This window comes from Streptopelia decaocto (genome assembly GCF_964273445.1).
Source record: "Streptopelia decaocto genome assembly, chromosome: 2".
Taxonomy (NCBI): Eukaryota; Metazoa; Chordata; class Aves; order Columbiformes; family Columbidae; genus Streptopelia; species Streptopelia decaocto.
In genome coordinates, this window is record NC_138655.1 from 25121628 (window position 1) to 25140408 (window position 18781).

At 43.0% G+C, this 18781-nt stretch overlaps 1 protein-coding gene across 1 annotated transcript in view; it reads right to left on the reverse strand.

Moving 5' to 3' along the window:
- Positions 1–18781, reverse strand: part of LOC309436790 (neural-cadherin-like) — a gene marked incomplete at its 3' end in the record, with an annotated part of 45594 nt that overhangs the window by 25925 nt on the left and 888 nt on the right. Inside the window, exons 3-13 of the mRNA XM_082046273.1 lie at positions 17386–17590; positions 16871–16982; positions 12358–12607; positions 11397–11539; positions 10874–11046; positions 10367–10535; positions 9016–9186; positions 5124–5296; positions 4834–5001; positions 3857–4106; positions 1035–1162 (exon numbers count right to left, since the gene is read on the reverse strand). Coding sequence (XP_081902399.1) covers positions 1035–1162; positions 3857–4106; positions 4834–5001; positions 5124–5296; positions 9016–9186; positions 10367–10535; positions 10874–11046; positions 11397–11539; positions 12358–12607; positions 16871–16982; positions 17386–17590 — 1942 coding nt within the window. The remainder of the gene's footprint in view (positions 1–1034; positions 1163–3856; positions 4107–4833; positions 5002–5123; positions 5297–9015; positions 9187–10366; positions 10536–10873; positions 11047–11396; positions 11540–12357; positions 12608–16870; positions 16983–17385; positions 17591–18781) is intronic.

Consider the following 18781-nt stretch of genomic DNA (forward strand, 5'->3'; position numbering starts at 1 on the left):
CAGAATTTTTTGTAGTCTTTTGCTCATTTTGAAATTAAAACCCCCCAGAATTCTCAAACATAACAGCTGTACCAATCATATCAAAGCCCATGAAGCCCAGTATCTAAACTCCAACAGTGGCCAGTAGGAGCAATTAAGAAAGATCATGAATAACAGAAGGACAGAGAATGCATGGAATGACACTTTCCCTGGTGTCTCCTCAGCTTCTAGCAACCCATTGTGCTTCTGATCTCAAAAAAAATAGGTCTGAGAGTTTGGGTCTGGTTCAACAGGACTGAACAAATGAAAACCTCCACTGATGAAAGCTCTTCAAACTCTTCCCTTTAACAAAGATTTGGCTTCCTCCTCTGAAAAAAACATTTTCACCCCCACCCCCAAGTCATGTCCAGAGCACCACCAGGCATTGCTACCACACAGGTTGTTCTTCAGAAGTTGCAAAATGAAAGTTTCAGAACAGCAAACCTCTACTAGCCAGAGTTCCCTCCCAGAAGAGCTAGTAGGATTTTTGGAAAAGGCTCAGGAAAATGCACAGAAAATATGCAGTTTCCTTCATAACACTGCATTTTCCAAGGGTTGGGTTATTATGACAATGATGGTCAAATGTTGGTTTGACCAACCCTTTGACCAATGATGGTGAAATGAAATGTTATTTAATTGACCATATTTAAACAACCGTATTTAACTGACCATAATCATTGATGGTCAATTAAACAATGAACTGAAGAGACAAGAGTTTTGAAACACATTCTGCAGCCACCTCCACTTGTCATGGGAGCTACTCTGAGAATCATGCAGCAGTGCTTGGTCATGATTGCTGGATCAGGATGAGCTGCTGTGATGCAGGATCCCAAGATGATGAACAGCATCTTGCACCCCATATTATGCACTTCAGCCATATGCTAGGCAAATGCTTGACAAGTGCTATAACAAGTGTTTGTGGCTCATTACCCTGTCACTGCTGTCTGTGCACTCTCACTAATTGCAGTACTAAAACTTGCCTATTTGGAGGAAAAGAATTGAATGCAAGGTCAAACCTGTCCATGTAGGCCAGAATCCAAGTCCGTAGCTAACACCTGAACCACAGAAGTGCCAACATCAGCTCCTTCTGGCACTGACACCTCATAGTTAGAAGACACGAAGAATGGAACATTATCATTGACATCTGAAAAAACAGGTGAGGGGAACCATGGTGAGAAAATGTTTGAAGACTTTGTTTTACTGTATTTTTTTCCATAGTCGTAATTTTGCTTGCAGAAACAAGTTGCATTGTTCATAGTAAGAAGCAATCTTGCTTTGAGTCTTCATACTTTCATGGCAGCTGTCAGGAGGCATTTTATAGACATTCAGCAGTTTCTGGGAGACATTTGCCTAACCTCAGCTAAGATACTAGCTAATGATTTGACTGGCGATCTTCTTTTAGTAATTCGGTGAATGCCAGGACCCGGAAGCCTTTCATCCACAGACTATAAAGAGCTGCTCATCTACAGCAGTAGTTAATTTCAGCATTTTAATTAACGGCTGATTAACATACAATGGAAATTAAAATTGCTGAGTCTACAGAGTTGACAAAGACTGCGTGTAAAACAGCCTTTCCTGGCCTCTGCAGGGCAGCACAGCCACAGTTATGTTAGGCTGTAGGACCTAATGATTATGTAGGATGCAGTTTCACATTAGGTCCCCTCATCTAACTCCTGGCTGATGTCCAAAGGAACCATGCTGATCTTCCCACTCTTGCCATCCTGCTCTGAGCCACGGGACCCCCTTCTCACGAGCCAGATCACACAGCCCCATGTCAACAGTGCTCATTTTGTTGCTCACAGAGAAGACTGACTTTCTGGAGACAATGGGGCTAACTGAACTGACACTCTCTGTAGCTGCATATCGCCAGATCCAACACAAGGGACACGGTGAAGGAAAGGAAGGACTGCCCCAATGGTGGCCATCTGCAGGCAGGTCGGATGAGACACAACAAACAGCCAAGTTAAGCTTACACCAGTGCTGGTCCTGCTTGTCTTCCTTGCCTGACCTCTGCAGAGAGCTAAACTGGAAAAGGTATGTCCAGTGTTTTGAAGAACCAGTTTCTGACACATTTTCTCCCTAAAACTCCTGTGCAGGAGCAGGCGGGCACAAGGGCACGGCAGGAGAACTGTGGCAGCACCAACACGGATCCGTTTAAACTGCTCTGGAACCATGTACTCCTGCTCAACCCATGACAAATCAGTCTGGTGTCCCTCTTTGTCTGTGATATGAATAAACTCAGAAATGCTGCATACTCCCCTACATCTTTTTGCACTTTTTGCAGTTTAACAGCCACATTTTTAAAAAGTCATTTTCCTATTTTAAGAAAGTCATTTTCCTCTGTTGTGGCACAGTGCCAAAACAGAGCAGCCATAACCACAGTTCCTCAGATCTATCTGTCTTTACGAAGAGCAAACAAAATTCTTAATATCTCATTCTAAAACCCCTTAAGTACACATTTAGTTCTGCTACTGCCACATGACTCCATTGATTCTGACACATGACTATTTGCACAACCAGTGTCTTAAATTACTTTTTTTTTTTTTAATTTAAGTTGTCGGTGTGGGCTCCTGTAAATCCCATTTTTCTTTCTCTCATATGCATAATCATCTGTGAAAACTTCTAAGAGTTTGGGTTTTTTTTCCCCTCCATATTTTATAGAAGACAATATGTCTTGTTAGAGATAAATTTCAACAAATTCACCAAGCAATGTAAGGAAAATAAGATGCTATAAAAGACTTACTTTTCTGTGTGCTTGTGCATATGAAACTTTCTGGTGGTTATTTCGCTCTTAAAGGTGTTTAACTCGTTTTTTTCTCTCACTAATGGATATGTGTGTGTAAAACTTTTTTCCTATGCAATACTGAGTTATTGAAAAAATATTTCTGCTTGTGAGCAAAATGAAATTTCTGTCAAATTCTGATACCAGTAACAGCACTATAGGAAAAAAATTTGGGATGGGGTCCATAAACTACAGTGAGGCTCAGACCCTGACTTGAAGCACTCTTGCTCTACAAACCTGAAGGGTTTTTGCCTTGGTGGACTGTGGAAGTCAGGACAACGCAGTGATAAAGTGAAGCAGGGAAGCTGGATTCCCATTCAAATCATGACTTAGGCCTCTCATTTCCATGGTGGTGAGTGAGACAAATGTTTTTGCTGGAGACTTCACTTATTCATGTTTTAATCTAAATGTCTGTATATGAAAAAGAACTCCGTTACTGCTTCAAAAAGCAGGGATTAAAATCAGGTGTATAGTTTCATGTGTATCTATAGTAGAGCCTTACAAAAAGATCCCACTATAAGGAGGGTTGGATAAAATCTTTGAAGACTGTACCTATTGTCAGGACCCTTGCATTTTCATTTCTACAGTTCTAACCTCGATGTTAAATAGAAAATTCTGAATGTAACAACCACCTCTAAACAGATTTGGCTTCTGTTTGGTACCTATATGAGCTGTTTCTCTTTCTATAGCACAAAACATTTCTAGTAATACTTGTCTCCTTTCAATAGGTTGGGGACACTTACTAGATTCTCACTCCTATCAAAAGAAAATCTTTGCAATTACACTTATAGAAGCAGGCACTAGTGTTGTGTAAATATTCACACAGCCCATTTTTGCGTTATCACATTTTCACATTTCATAGTTGCACGCAGAAATTGTCTCAGACAGACCTTCCCAATGATGGCACAACTTCGTTCTACAGTATAGAAACGTACAAAGCATTCTTAGGTAGCTTGGCATGTCACTGGTGGTACTTTAATTTGTGATGTTACACTAAATAAGTAAATAAAAACACTCTTGTTCTGAATGAGCTGTTCTAACAGCAGCAGAGCTTACCTGTTACATTCACACAAACAGTGGTAAAGGATGCTAAAGGGGTCATTGCTACGTTTTGTGCCCGGACCGTAAGGGTGAAAAACTTAGTTGTCTCGAAGTCAAGTGGTTCAGCGACTAGAAGAGAAGCAGATCCATCAGCTCTGTTTGGCTTCAGATAGAAACGAACTGGCATGTTAGTCTCTGGAACTTGTCCCTCCTCCAGGTTATATGTAACCCTGGGATCACCAAGTGGGGATGTGGCTTTGATGGTCTGAAGAAGAAAAGAACCATGACATATGTTCATGAAGCATGGTATTGTAAGTGTTAAATGTTCAGCTTGATGGCAAGAACATACACGCATATATGTTCTTCAAGAACATACACGCCTGTATGACTTGGATAACAGACAGAAGAGAAACAGTTTACAGACCTGATTTTCATTTCACAAAATTTAGGTTTGCTGCAGGTCTTCAATCAGCAGTAAATTTACCTGCCTGTAAATATGTCAAGCAAAAACTCCATCCCTCCTCCTTCCAAAATCAAAGCAAGCCAAAAGAGACTGTTTCTCTACTGAGTGGTTCATTTTACCAGGCAAGATACAGACACAATCTAAATTGTTTGCAAGTGCTTGGATATTACATGCAGGAGGAGGAAGGCAGGAATTATCTGGCAATTTATAGAAGAGACTATCCTTAAAGAATAATTCCGTACAGGTTAAAAAAGAACTGGACATGGGTCTTGCTTCTCATTTAAAGCTGCTGCCTGCAGGAACACACCCCAAGGGCTGTTTGCCACCGGGAAAACTGCTGCCAGCTGAAATGCCAGCCTGTTCTGTAAATAGTACTCCTCACACACTAACAGGATACACAGCGGTGAAGGCTGACAAGGAAACAGCACAAGGCAGTAAGGTTGCAGAGGGAGCATCCATGCACTCTTAACACGGAGACAGAAAACAACAGAGGAAGAAGTTGAAACGAAGAGGGAGGGAAGTAACATACCACTATTTTGGTGTCACGAATGGTGTTTTCGGGGATGGTTACCCAGTATCTGCTCTGCTCCCACTGGGGCGGCTGGCTGAGAGCATTAGTGACAGTTACCGTCAGCTCCACACTGCTGCTTCTGTTCCCTCCATCTGTCGCTATGATATAGCGACTAATGCGTGTTGTCTGTGAAATGAAGATCAAGGATATTTGCAAACCATTTTGTAGAAATCAAGAAATTGCAATTAACCCTTTGCAGTGGATTTGAGGGGTGAGAGGTTGTGCTGTTCCAAGCACAGTTACTTTACCTGGGACAGTGGGTGGTTCACATATACCCAGCCTGTGCTGGGGTTGATCTGGAAGTATTCCAGCTGATGCTCCAACATAGAGTACGTGATGGCGGCATTCGCGCCTTGGTCACTGTCATGAGCTGCAACACGGAGGAAACTTGTCCCCACTGGAGTGTCTTCGCTGAGGAAGTCTTTGAAGAGACAAAGGTATTGTCAGCAGGTCTTGCTCTGTTTTACCAGGCTGTACATAAAAGAAATACTACTGTAAGACCTCATAGTCCCTGTCACACGAGATCAAATGTTTCTGCAATGAGGCAGGTTATAAGTACTGTCATTAAGTGTCTACAGCCTTCTTTCAGCTTCCCCTTCCCTTTCCCTGACATGTTGGTTGTTAAGTCAGATGCTGGTGAAGCAGATTTAGTGATGATGCCGTTTCTAGCACTTGTGCCTCTTCATAGCAGTGCTGGCAAACCCCAAAGCCACCCGCCTGCTGCTTTAGATCACAGCCCAGGTTGCTGGGCTCAGCTGCTGATAAAAGCAGGCTATCACCAAAAGGAACTTCTCGTGAATTGAATTAATCCTGAATGTGAGCAGCGGCAGCATCGCCAGTGGGAGGCAGTAGGTAATCGCAAAGCATGAAGACTCAGGTCAAAGTGAAGTTCCCCCAAACACCCCAGTGTTTTGGAGAAGCTGCCCAGGGCAAGGGCAATGAGCACTTCATAGAATCACAGAATAGTTTGGGTTAGAAGGGATATTCAAAGGTCATCTAGTACAGCCCCCCGCAATGAGTAGGGACATCTTCAACTAGACCAGGTTGCTCAGAGCCCCATCCAGCCTGGTCCTGAATGTTTCCAGGGATGGGGCATCTACCACCTCTCTGGGCAACCTGTGCCAGTGTTTCACCACCCTCATGGTAAAAAATTTCTTCCTCGTGCATTCTGAACCTCCTCTCTTTTAGTTTAAAACCATTACCCCCTGTCTTACTGTAACAGGCCCTGCTAAAAAGTCTGTCTCCGTCTTTCTTGTAGGCCCTTTTTAAGTACTAAAAGGCCACAATTAGGTCTCCCCAGAGCCTTCTCTTCTCCAGGCTGAACAACCCCAACTCTCTCAACCTGTCCTCACAGGAGAGGAGTTCCAGCACTCTGCTCATTTTTGTGCCCTCCTCTGGATCCTCTCCAACAGGTCCATGTCTTTCCTTTTCATACATATTATCCCCTTCCTTAGGTCTCACTCCCTGTTCCCACCAACCCACCTGAAACAGAGGGTGCGCCTTTGTGTCCATAGTTATAGACAGACCAGTCCCTCTTTGAACCTGCTTTTATAAATATCTTCTAAAAATCTGGTGGCAAAGAGTTGCAGAGATGAAGTACCCATTGCATAGAAAAGTAATCCATTTTGTCTTTCTAAGGCCTGATTCCTGGCAGGGACATCAACAAAATGATGGGAAATCATGAGCAGTCATTTCTTACTCCCCTCCTGTCTGCAAGGAATCGTTTCATACAAAGCTATCACAGCACTGCTGGTTGCATCTTTTCCATACCCCAGTCTTTAGACTGCTCTGATCTGACTTTGGTACTGCTCTTCCCCCCATCCTCAGCCATCCAGTCCCAATTCCTCCTCCAAGTAGGTACGGGTGCTTGCCTGATCGAGTTTTTGAGCCATTTCCGTGCACTAAGGCTCCATCAGCTCAGTGTGTTGAAACAGCCGTGGCAGTGGGAAGGCTCTTGCAGTTGGGTTTAGACAACCCTGTCAGTCTAGTTAATCACTTCTTGTTCAGAAACTGTTCGATATCTTTGATCTCCCTTGTATGTGTCTCCTTTAGCAATTTTTAGATGACACAATCAGATTTGCACACTATTTATAGAGTGGGGTGGCCATATTTTCTGTTTTAATATATACAGTCTGTGGCAGTGGGACAGTAAAACCTTAAACCACCACAACCACTTGCTCCATGAACACATATTTGAACTTCAATTAGCTTCCATCATCCCCCAGGATATTTAATTGGCCTAGGATTCATGTCCCTGGTATGTCAGTAACAGCTAAAGCTACTCTCAAAAGAGATTCACTTGCACTAAAATAGATTAACGAAAATAGATTTTTTTTTTCTAAGAAACACTGTAAAATATCCTTTTAATGTTTAAACTTATGCTTTTAGAGTCAAATCCTGTGAAATTGCATGGTAAGAAAATATACAAAACAACTTGGAAGGGCCCTACTTTCTCATTTCATGTACTTCTGCTTGCTGCTGGCATAACTGACTTACTATACCATCCCTACTGCACCAAGATAAGCATTTCTTTAATGTCTGTTTTGCAGGCAGATGATAAGATTATTTGACCAACATCCTAATGCAGACCAATAAAGAAAGAGCAGTTTCCAGGAAGAACAGAAACCTATGACTAATGGCATTTGATCTTGTTAGAGAAAAAGCTATTTTTAATTCTGTGACGTACAAACATTGATTACCTATGTATAGATGCTGGAAAAGCACTATGCATAAAGTGACCTCATTATCTGCAGTTTCCCCATCCCAAAGGGCTGCCTTTGCTTTAGGACCTTTGGTGGTTCCCTGTGCTCATTAAAACAATAAAAAAATCTGCCTGTTCCTCAGAAGTGCCGAAGTCACCATGATTACCAAATGCAACCTCTCGGCTTCACCACTTCTGAAAAAAAAAAAAAATCCTGGGAAATTTCACCTGAAACACGTTTGAAGGTAGAGTAGAAAAGTTCACCTTTGCACAAATGTTACCTTTACCTCAAGGACTTCTCTGCTCTGTCTGAAAATATTTCTCTCCAGTGAGATCACTCCCACCTGGTTTCTCAGTGCTGCTTTGGCCAGGTGTGCAGAAAATTCTGGTAGGAATGCAGAAATGCCTATTCCTAATCTGTGTATTTTAACCAACATGGCACTTGGAGTTAGTCACTATAAGATACTCTAAAAGGTGCAACACAATTTTCTTTCCATCCTTGTGCCTAACTCCAAAGTGTAGATGTATACTTCGACTATTTCCTAGCAGGTCATTTCTCCTTGTTAAAATCCTGCCATATAACCATCCAACCTCTTTTTGAGTCCTGCTGGCCTCTTTGATGCTAAAGATGACTTATTTATGAGCCACATTCATTTTAATAAGTCATTGGTCACTACTTGACTTTTCCATAGAAGTGGCAGAACATCTCCAAATGGGAGCTGTCACATTTTTTGCCATTCTTGGTGAGGCAATTATGCAAGGAAGGGCTTATCCTCATCCAGCAACTAGGGAGCATGCTCATCACTTGTAGGTGACATCAAGTGTAGAGAGTCCCCGTGTAGTGAAGTGCATGATTTTTTACTGGAGAAGCATCAAGTAAAATTAAAGGAAAGACTGATGAAAAGCACATCATGTGGGGAATGGCACCAGGGCAAATGGGCAAAGCCAGCTCAGCAGTGCAATTACAGGAGGCATCAGGGCTCCCAGTCAGTTGCAGGCTAGAAGCCAATGATTTCGGGCTGACAAGAGATAAAGAGCACTCCGGCCTCTTCAAACAAAGGTCCTGTGTTCCAGAGACACAGATGACAATTGCTCTTCTAGCTGGGGCTGATGACTTCTCAGCTAGGATGCTGTGTTTTGTTTTGGGGCATCAAATAAAAATTCAGTGTGCAGAAAAACTAGGCAATGAAAAGTCACAAAGGAAAGGAATCACATCTGCCTAATTTGTAGGAGTGAATACTGTCAGTATTTTTAAGAGTATTGCAATGAATAAGCCACAAGGACAGTGATCAGTTCTGCATATTTCTACTGATGATGGCTTAAGAGGTAACTGGCTTAGCGGAAAAGGAAGACTGGTCACCTAAAAAACTGACCATTTTTATATGGAACTACTAACCAGGCTCACGTTGTGGTACTGAGACAAGTGGTTAAACACTCACACTGATAGCGACTGTTCTCAAACTTGGGATCGTTGTCGTTGACGTCAGCAATGAGGACGGTGACCTGACACACACCGATCAGCGGTTCCTGTGCCTGGTCGGTGGCAGTGACAGACAGCGTGTACTCCCTCTGCTGCTCCCGGTCAAAACTCTGTGTGGTTGTGATGACCCCTGGGAACACAGACACCTCCTGTCCTGTGTGTCACAGCCTCGGTACTGAATTTGCAGAAAGGGACCAGCACATCTCCCACCCAAGAGGAAGCTCTGACCGCACGCAGCACAACCATCAAGTTTAATCCACACCAACCCTGCAATGCATGTCTTGAACAAGACCAACTCCAATTCCCCTGTCTCTCCTCACATGCCACACACTACCAGGACTCAACAGCTTTCTCCTCCTCATTGAGAGGCATCTCTTAGGTTTATGCCAGCGACAGTCCAAGTAACTGAATATTTCAAAACCAGCTCATTATTTCTCTGGGAAAGAGCCACCACAGAAGGCACAAATGATGTGACCAAATTCATCTCTACTATGGGAGCTGGAGGATGCTTCATTGAACAGATTGAAATAGGGTAGACTCACATAGCTCAGTTAATAAATTGAACAATTTTCTCCCAGTACACAACTTTTCCTCTCCACTGACCAGGTCTCTCCCTGTCTCAGCTCTTTTCTTCTGTTTTGGAGACTTTAAATCAGCCTCCTGGAGGCCACTTCCAGACCTGTCTCTGCTATGCCAGGAACCGGGATTCTGCTGCTCTTTTGTTGGTCCTTCCAGTTTCCTGTACAGTCTTGGACATGCAAATACCACACCTTACTGTTTTGACTACAGAAACATCAACAAGTTTTATAACACCTTCATCTGAAATGCATCAAGACTGTCTGTCACTGCCCTGTTCTGGCAATAGAGTTTTGCCTCTATATGCACCACCTGGACCTCCTATTTGTGCATGAGATGAGAAATAAACCATTTTAAAAGAACTGTCAGGCCACACTGAAGGGAAGAATAAACTCAAGCTGTTGGAGTCGCACTTTCTGCTCTGCATTCTTACAGCTACACTTGATCCAGCAGGTGGACAACTGATACAGAATAGGTTTTTATCTTCTTATTGTACTGGTGCTTGTTTCCCTACTTAATTCGTCATTTAAATCACTGTCATCTAAATTTAATATATTTTCATGGCTATCCCTATAGTCTTAACTTTTTTCATTGCTTATTCTGTAAGGTACTATAGGTAACCCTGCAGTTACACTGTTAAAGCATGAGCCCACATGAACACACTCATACAGTGGCGTTCTCATTACAGTTCAATAGCATTTTCATTTTATCTCAGTAACCTGAAAGCTACTGACCTGTGTCTGGGTCAATGCTGAAGCCTAGGGAAGCTCCATCTTGGTGCATGAGCCCATACTTCACCTCTCCGTTGACACCGAGGTCTGCATCATGGGCTTCTACCTGTAGCACGTACGTGCCTGGAGGCTGATTCTCCAGAACCCAGGTGCTGTCGCTGTAGTAAGCACACTAAAAACACACCCAAACATCCAGCCCTATACATTACACAGAGCCACAGGAATGTGTCGCACAGTGTCAATATTTCTTCCAGCACATGAGAAGAACTCAGAAGAAAATAACTTCTATTACTTATACTCACAAAGAAATCCAGCTCTAAGGGAGAGGACAGAAAAAAGGCTTTACACTTTAAGTATGAAGAAAGCTATTAATAGCTGTGTGTTCACTTACAGATGCATTCTGCTCTGCAAACGCAGTCCTTTGAGCCCCCCAGCAACCACCAGAAGCCAAAAAGAGTCTATAACCCCAATTATGGATGGGAAAAGAATAGCTGCAGAGAGACACCTTACCTCTCTGAAGACAGGCTTGTTGTTATTAATGTCGTTAACTCCTACAATAACCTCAGCAAAGCTGCTGAGAGGGGTGGGTCCCCCCGAGGCATTGTCATCTATCGCGGTGATGTTCAGTGTGTATTGTGGCCCTTTCAGGTTGGGAGGTGGGTTGCTGCGGAGTCTAATGATACCTAAATTTTGAAACATAAAGTGTCATCTTATTTTACTATGTAAACAAGCACACATAATGAAGTGAGCATCACATTTCTCTGCCACCGTATCGTTGGTTCAGTTTGTATTTTGGTTGTAAAGCATAGGATTCAGTCATCTTAGACCACACAGTCGTAGGATTGGGACCCCAAATTTTGGCTTCTATTTGGAGAATGACCATCACATCAAAGAGCTAATTATCACTGATATGAAGCATCCCTATTTGCAGATTATATTATTATGGTGCTTTGATGATTTTCATCACACAGGTGGAGCAGAGTCAGTACAGATGAGACAGTAAGTAACTGCATTCTAAAAGCTCTTCCCTTACCTTTCTGACTATCCAGTTCAAAGTTGCCCTCCTCGTTACCTCCTGTAATTAGATATAGCAGCCCATCTCCATCAGGGTCCTTTGCCCGAACAGTAGCCACTAAGGTACTGGGACCAGCATCTTCCGAAAGGAAAGTTCTGTAACTGATACATATAAGGGAGCAATGGCAGCACATTCAGTACCAGAATAACCATCACCATATTAACCATCAGCCAAGAATTGTAAATTCACTATGAATGTAATTTTTTTTAAGTTTTGGGCATGCAATCATGCAATCTTTAATCAGTTTAAGATGAGACTTTGATCATCGTTACACTGCAAACCAGGATCACTTATATCTTAGAGATGAAAAAAAGGACCAATATCTGTCACACAGCACTTCTCATGTCACTGTCTACTAATGGAAAGCATCAGACACTACAGAGGTAATGTAAATATGTATTTAGTTTTGTAAACAAATGTATTTATGTTTTGTATTCAAAACATGTTTACACTTTAAACTCATTGAAAAAGGTATTCATTCAGGAAAGGAAATAAGGCATTTGAAACAAGCAGGGCCTTATAAAACAATTTGCTGATAATAAAATTAAGTTTTAATGTTTGCTAACTATCATCTTAATCTGTTACGTATGTATGCATGGGCAATCACTATGAGACCTAGAAATCGACACAGTCAAATTTATTCCCTGTAGAGTTAAATCATGTATTCATTCTGTTCTCTCTAAATAAAACAGTTGCTCCATAAAGTCAATGAGCTGGTATCACAACTGCTGTATTTTTTTGATACAATCTAGAAAGCAAGGGTCAACTTCTAAGCCTTTATTCATACAAATTATCCCTGGATTTCACTGGTACTTATTGCTGCACAAAACAACAAGTAACCATTTAGCCAAGTCTTATTAAGGTTACGCATACGAACAGCATCTTTAAAAACCAAAGCAGGTGTCGTAAGCTGGCTTACACAGACTGGGAGAAGACAGGAGCCTCATCGTTCACGTTGGCCATTCGAATCCGCACCGACGCCGTCCCCGTCCGAGGGGGATGTCCTTTATCGACAGCTATCACCACAAACTCATACATATGGTTTGCTCGCTCAAAGTTCAACCTCTGATTAGAATTGATGACCCCGTGACGCGTGATGGAAAAATCAGTGCTCTGGATGAAGTAAGAGATCTCAGAGTTGGAGCCAGAGTCACAATCTGTTGCAAGCACTATTAGAGAACACATTTAGCAGAATGGTCATGGTGCAGAAGAGATTTGGTTACGCTATTTCCTACTGAGTCAACTTCAGAAGATACTTTTGGTTTTTTTTTTCTTTTGAGAACAGAGATCACCTAAATCTGTTTTATCCATGAAAGCCTGGGAACTCAGCAGGAGTCTGGGAGTAAAAAAAGCAAATCAACTCTTCCCCTCCAGCCTGAGTGATCGCAGCAAGGTGGGTTTACAAGAGAGCCGTGATCCCAATACTACACAACATGCTTTGTACAAATAGCAGTCAACACTGGTAATTACCGCACAATCAATATGCATCTTAGTAGAACATTATCAGTCATAAACTGTGTCCTCGCTCTCTCCAGGGATGCTGTTCAAATTTAATTAGCTCCCGGCTATGTTATAGCTAAAGTACTTTTTAATTACCTGCTTCAAGGTACAAAGAGTGATTAAACATTCCTTCCCAGCAACTATTTATTCAGTACTTGGGTGTCCCATCTGCTCAGAAGCAGCAAATCAGCAGAACAAAGAGCTGGAGCTCACAGCGTTATGTCAAAAGTGATTTTAAAGAGCAGGAGCTCACCTCTTTAATTACCCTGCCATTTTTCTAGACAAACAATGAGGCTTCACATCACACCCACACTGGCATTAAACAAACTCTTTATTCTACCAGGAGGATATAGATGCAGCCATCACGTTAGCACAGAGCCTTTTGGAAGTGATTCCAGTGCCTGTAACAAGCACATGGACACCCTGGCAGGCAGCTACAGCATCATCCAAATATCCAAAGAAGCAACAATGACTTACCACTATGAGAATGTTAACTCAGAACAGAAAAGGGGAAGAGAAAGATTTCAAGAAGTGCACTGAAATGCTGTGCAGAGTTGCAAAAAAACCCCAACTACCTCTGCGCATAGAAAGTTATTCATCTGGGTTTGAAAGGACATTTATGGTAGTTGTAACATCTTTTTTTAAACATCTCTCAAAATCCTGCTGTGAATAAATATTTGTGTGTCTTACAGACTATAAAAGCAAGGGTTTAAGAGTTAATCACTATCTTGATCTACTGAAAAATGAAATACATTAAAAACTCAAGAAAGACAAACTAAAGCAACTTCAAACTGTTACATTTAGCGGTCAATTACTGTTTTTAGAAAGACATGCACAAAGCAATAAACATTTAATTAAAAAAGTTATGATTTAATCTACAAAGTCATTACCAAGATATTGTAACCATTTACAAAAATACATTTTATGTGCTTAATAATCATACATCTTTTTTTGCCCAGATGTTTTCTAGCAAGCAGGGAATGTGACATTTACTTGCATATGGCATCCTGGGGTATATTAGAAGGGGAGTGGTTAGTAGGCCAAGAGAGGTTCTCCTCCCTCTCTACTCTGCCCTGGTGAGACCACATCTGGAATATTGTGTCCAGTTCTGGAGCCCTCAGTTCAAGAAGGACAGGGAACTGCTGGAGAGAGTCCAGCACAGGGCAACAAAGATGATTAAGGGAGTGGAGCATCTCCCTTATGAGGAAAGGCTGAGGGAGCTGGGTCTGTTTAGCTTGGAGGAGACTGAGGGGTGACCTCATTAATATTTATAAATATGTAAAGGGTGAGTGTCACAAGGATGGAGCCAGGCTCTTCTCGGTGACAACCAATGATAGGACAAGGGGCAATGGGTACAAACTGGAACACAGGAGGTTCCACTTAAATATGAGAAGAAACTTCTTCACAGTGAGGGTGACAGAGCACTGGAACAGGCTGCCCAGGGAGGTTGTGGAGTCTCCTACTCTGGAGACATTCAAAACCTGCCTGGACGCCTTCCTGGGTAACCTCATCCAGGTGTTCATGCTCCGGTGGGGGGATTGGACTAGATCATCTTTCAAAGTCCCTTCCAATCCCTAACATTCTGTGATTCTCTGATATGACAGAGATGTGACACAGACAACGCCAACAGCAACTGGGAATTCATTCCCCTTCCATTTACTCCGTCCTGCAAACTGATGTGCTCTGCAGAGGTATTTCAGGGATCACGTAGCCACCTCAAACAGGTCTGTGCAGACTGTACCCACGCTCTGAGATAGTTCAGTGCAAGCTGACTCCAGCTAAAGCCTGGTATGTTAGCACAAAGCCACCCACTACTGCTCTGAGCCCCGCTCTGCTGGCACAGCGGTGCGGCTGAAGGAGCACACTCACCTCTGCTGAGAGCACTCCTTCCTGCTTTGCAATCATGGCTTGTTTGCATCCTAAAGCACATACAGTGAGCATAAATCTGCCCGTACTGACTAAGTTGGCAGACTGACTCAGCTGGCATAGCATCAACACTACAAACATGATGCGAGCCAGACTTCAAGTGTGATACAATAAAAATGCTTGATGGCTAAAATCTACATTTAAGTCATCCACAGTTCCAACAAATGCCATATATCACAGTATTCTGTTCACTACCATCCATAGCAACCCAGTCAGTCACAGAATGGAAAAAATTGTCTTGTATTTGGATTTCTTTCTGTTTGTGGGACACCCAGAGGTTGTAACCATCCCAGCCCTCAAGGAACTATAGCCAGAGTAAGAACTGCTTTTTTTTTTCCTGAGATGATTCTTGCTTGGGCAGTCAGAGTTCATGGCTCAGCACTCATCCGGCACAGGGGTACAGGTGACTGCACATATGGCTTCCTTGCTACCAACGCTGATCTGCCCTGCAATGCCAAACGAGCGCTCACCCACCCCAATTTTACTGACTGCCACTTCGCATTTTATTTTTCTAGAAGCCTTTCTAAATGTGCCTTGTGTTGTAAAACAACCAAATGGGATGTAATTGCAAACCACACTGCACAGTTTTGCTGTTCTGCTTGTTGTGGACATGGGGTGTACTTTTCTCCCCACAACTGGGTGAATTTTAATCAGCTTTACAAGTCTACTGGAGAGAAGAGCATTCATCTTTTTAACCAAAATCACATGCTAAGGAAATTTTAGGAGTTGATCATTCCAATCAACTTATTTCTTTCCAAGAGCCAATAAAACAAAAAATGAGCCACAGTAAGCTCTGAACTCTCTTGATAAGTGTTCAGAGAAAGCAGCCCCTGCAGCCTTTTTATCAGCATGTGGCTGCACAAGGGAAGCCACATTCTTATCACCACTGCGACCTTCATGCATTCAGCTTCAAATTCAGGAAATTTAGATTGTTGTCTTCAAAAGACACACCTTAGTCATGTAAACTTTTGCTAAGTCTCGCCTTGGCACTTAGACATTTCTCACACAGTTCATAAACCTGCTGAGGTCTCAGTCCACGTTCCCATCACCCACCGCAGTCCTGGCCTCTACTTCCAGTTTGAATACTGACAGCAAGCCTCTAAGTGTTCTCCCAGTTTTAGGCAGAACACATTTGTGGCATGCATCACGTCACAACAGATGTCACTCTCCAGACATCTTTGAAGGCATTGAACTGACACCAGTAAAACAGGCTGGAGAACAGACTTTAATTCCCTGTCTGTTGGACTCCATAGACTGAGACAAAAGATGCAGTGCCATCCAAGTTCAATCCTTAATTATGCAGCCATGGCATTTTGAGAGTGACCTTGAAGCTTTGGTTGGAATTTGGGACTTAAAAGAATTTCTAGTAGCTCTAATCTTTCAACAGGATACTATTCAAGCCTCTAAAAATGTTACATGCGCACTCAGGGCTTACATGCAATTGATATGCAGCCATCTTAAACACATCAAATTTGGAATGATGACTGGTAAGCCACAATCATGAATATAAAAGTTCACAGGCTTTCCGAAGGCTTCTCCTTTGACGCTTTATAAGTCCATTATACAGTGTCAATACCTATTTGATAAAACTAGCTGCCTATTTAAAAGCCTCTTTTTTTTCCTTAACATATTATGAAAAGAAAAACTAGTTGCAGTTGCTTCCACAAAAAGATGACCAAACTGAGTTAAAAGACAGCCACAAGATTTAAAGGAAACAAGTTATGGCAACCCAGTAAGTCACTGCCTGTCAGCTGCCTTAACTGCTCCTGGGCTACCACGGGATCCCTCCTTGGGCAGAGCTGTGTGACCCAGCACAGTGGTCCTCACCTGAAGACACCCACAACTCTGCTTCCAGGATACCCAGCAGCCACCTCCAGCCCTCCAGGAAGGCAACCAGCCACATCTTACGAGAGACAGCCCTTCCTCATGGTGAGAACATGAAAACATAACGCAAACTGGTAAGTTCATGGCAAGACTGCAACGAAAGGTACCAGGATGGTCCTCACCTTGCAGCAGAGATGTGCCGACAGGAATGGTTTCGGGAATATTGTCTCTGCTGTAAATAGAGTGCTGGAATTCAGGTGAACAGTCGTTTTCATCAGTGATGTGGACCATGACCTGAGACAAAAGGACATGCTGAGAGGGAATTTTAGTTTCTACACTTTGAGAAACAGGCATCCCATTTTGGACACTGCCTGGGAAGTCATTCCTTTTGCTGCTGTCCTGTCCTTACATCTCTGATGCTAAACTTTTTCCTCACGCTTCTCCTGTAACACAGAGGTATTATCTCCTCCACTTCCAAGCAGATGGGAGGCAAAACCAAAGAGAAATAATAAAAGGTGTCCACAGAGTCTAGATCTGAACCCAGCTCAGAGCCCAGCCTTCTGCCTGCACCATAAGGTGTTCTCCCTCCCGAGCATCTTCACAAGTTTTCTGGGCTATCCATGTGCTTAACTAATCCTGTTGACAAGGTAACCAAGACTGCAGAAACAGTGGGAAGAAAGTGAAGTGATCCACGTACCTCAGTCACAGTGCTAAGGGTGCTCTCAGCTTCCATGGCTCTCAGCAGCAGGTGGTAGAGGTGGTGCTCGCTCTCGTAGTCCACGGGGTTGGTCAGGCTGAGCTCCCCGCTCTCCTGCCTCACCCTGAAGAGCCCGCTGGGGTTCGTCAGCAGAGTGTACGAAAGAGGCTGGCTCTGGAAAGAAACAGCCTCAACAACCGCCACTCTGTAAAGAATGAGAGAATAACCCTTTGCTTCAAAACAACAACGAAAGATGACTCCTGAGCGCCTAGAAGAGGAAGATGAGAGGTGAAGTGCTCCCTGTCAATGCTGGGCTCAGATTTGTATTCAGCCTGGAAACCCCCATGTCACAGGGAGCCCACCTACCCTCCCTCCTCCCACCGAGATGACACCCTGACACAGCAGGGCTTAGATAGCAACCCATTTCAAACCCCATTAACTTGAAAATGTTTTGTTCTTCCCTTTTGCACCGTTCCAAATACTTGACAGCAGTTACTGTTTTAACTTCAGTTATATAGGTAACCAAGCTACTATGCTTTTGACTTTTTTTGAAGCTTCAAATGATGGATGGAAGACCCATGAAGCACAGAGCCTTTCCAGATCTTGCTGTCCACCTTGGCAGGACATCAAATGAATGTTTCCCACCCTACTGTGACTTACGTTTTGAAGCTCCACCTCTCACAGCAGTCTCTGGTCAGTGTGATAACACACTTTAAGCCCATCTCAGTGAAAGCTCTAGGTAAGAGCTCCCTGCTCCTCCTCATTCAGTCTCTTTTACAGGGTAAGTGGCACATATCCAGCAGTTTTTCCTACTTCATCAGCTTATTTTGAGATTTCCTACTCCTTAAAGGCCCTGTGGCACTACTCCACCTGCTACATGGTGCTTTAAAAGCCGATGCTGCTCTCCAGCAGCTGAGCAGTGACAATAAAATCAGAGTCAGCTTGGCAGCATCTCCCCACCGTGGCTTGGCTTAGCAGCTCTCCACTCAAACGCAGAGCCCCACGGAGACCCAGCTGAATCTATTTGCACTTCACACGTGCGTTATCTCAAGAGTCTGGCAATGACTTTCTTTCTGAAAACTTAAATATAAGTTAAACAACTCCAAGTCCGATTAATTAAAAGAGAGTACTTTGCAAACACTCCTATCTGAAGTGCTCCAGGAAATGCGTAGCCAGGAGTTTGGTTATTTTGATTAACGATGCAATGCAGTAAGACCCCAAGAACATTAAAACAGTCATTTCAGCAGAATTCCAGCACCCCAGGCTACAACATGTGCCACACTGGAGACTCTCAAGCACCAGAAAAATACATAATTTCTTTTAGAGAACACAACGCTATTTTAAAAGTGTAATAGACAAACACATATGCACAGCCCTGACAAGCAGCAACACCAAA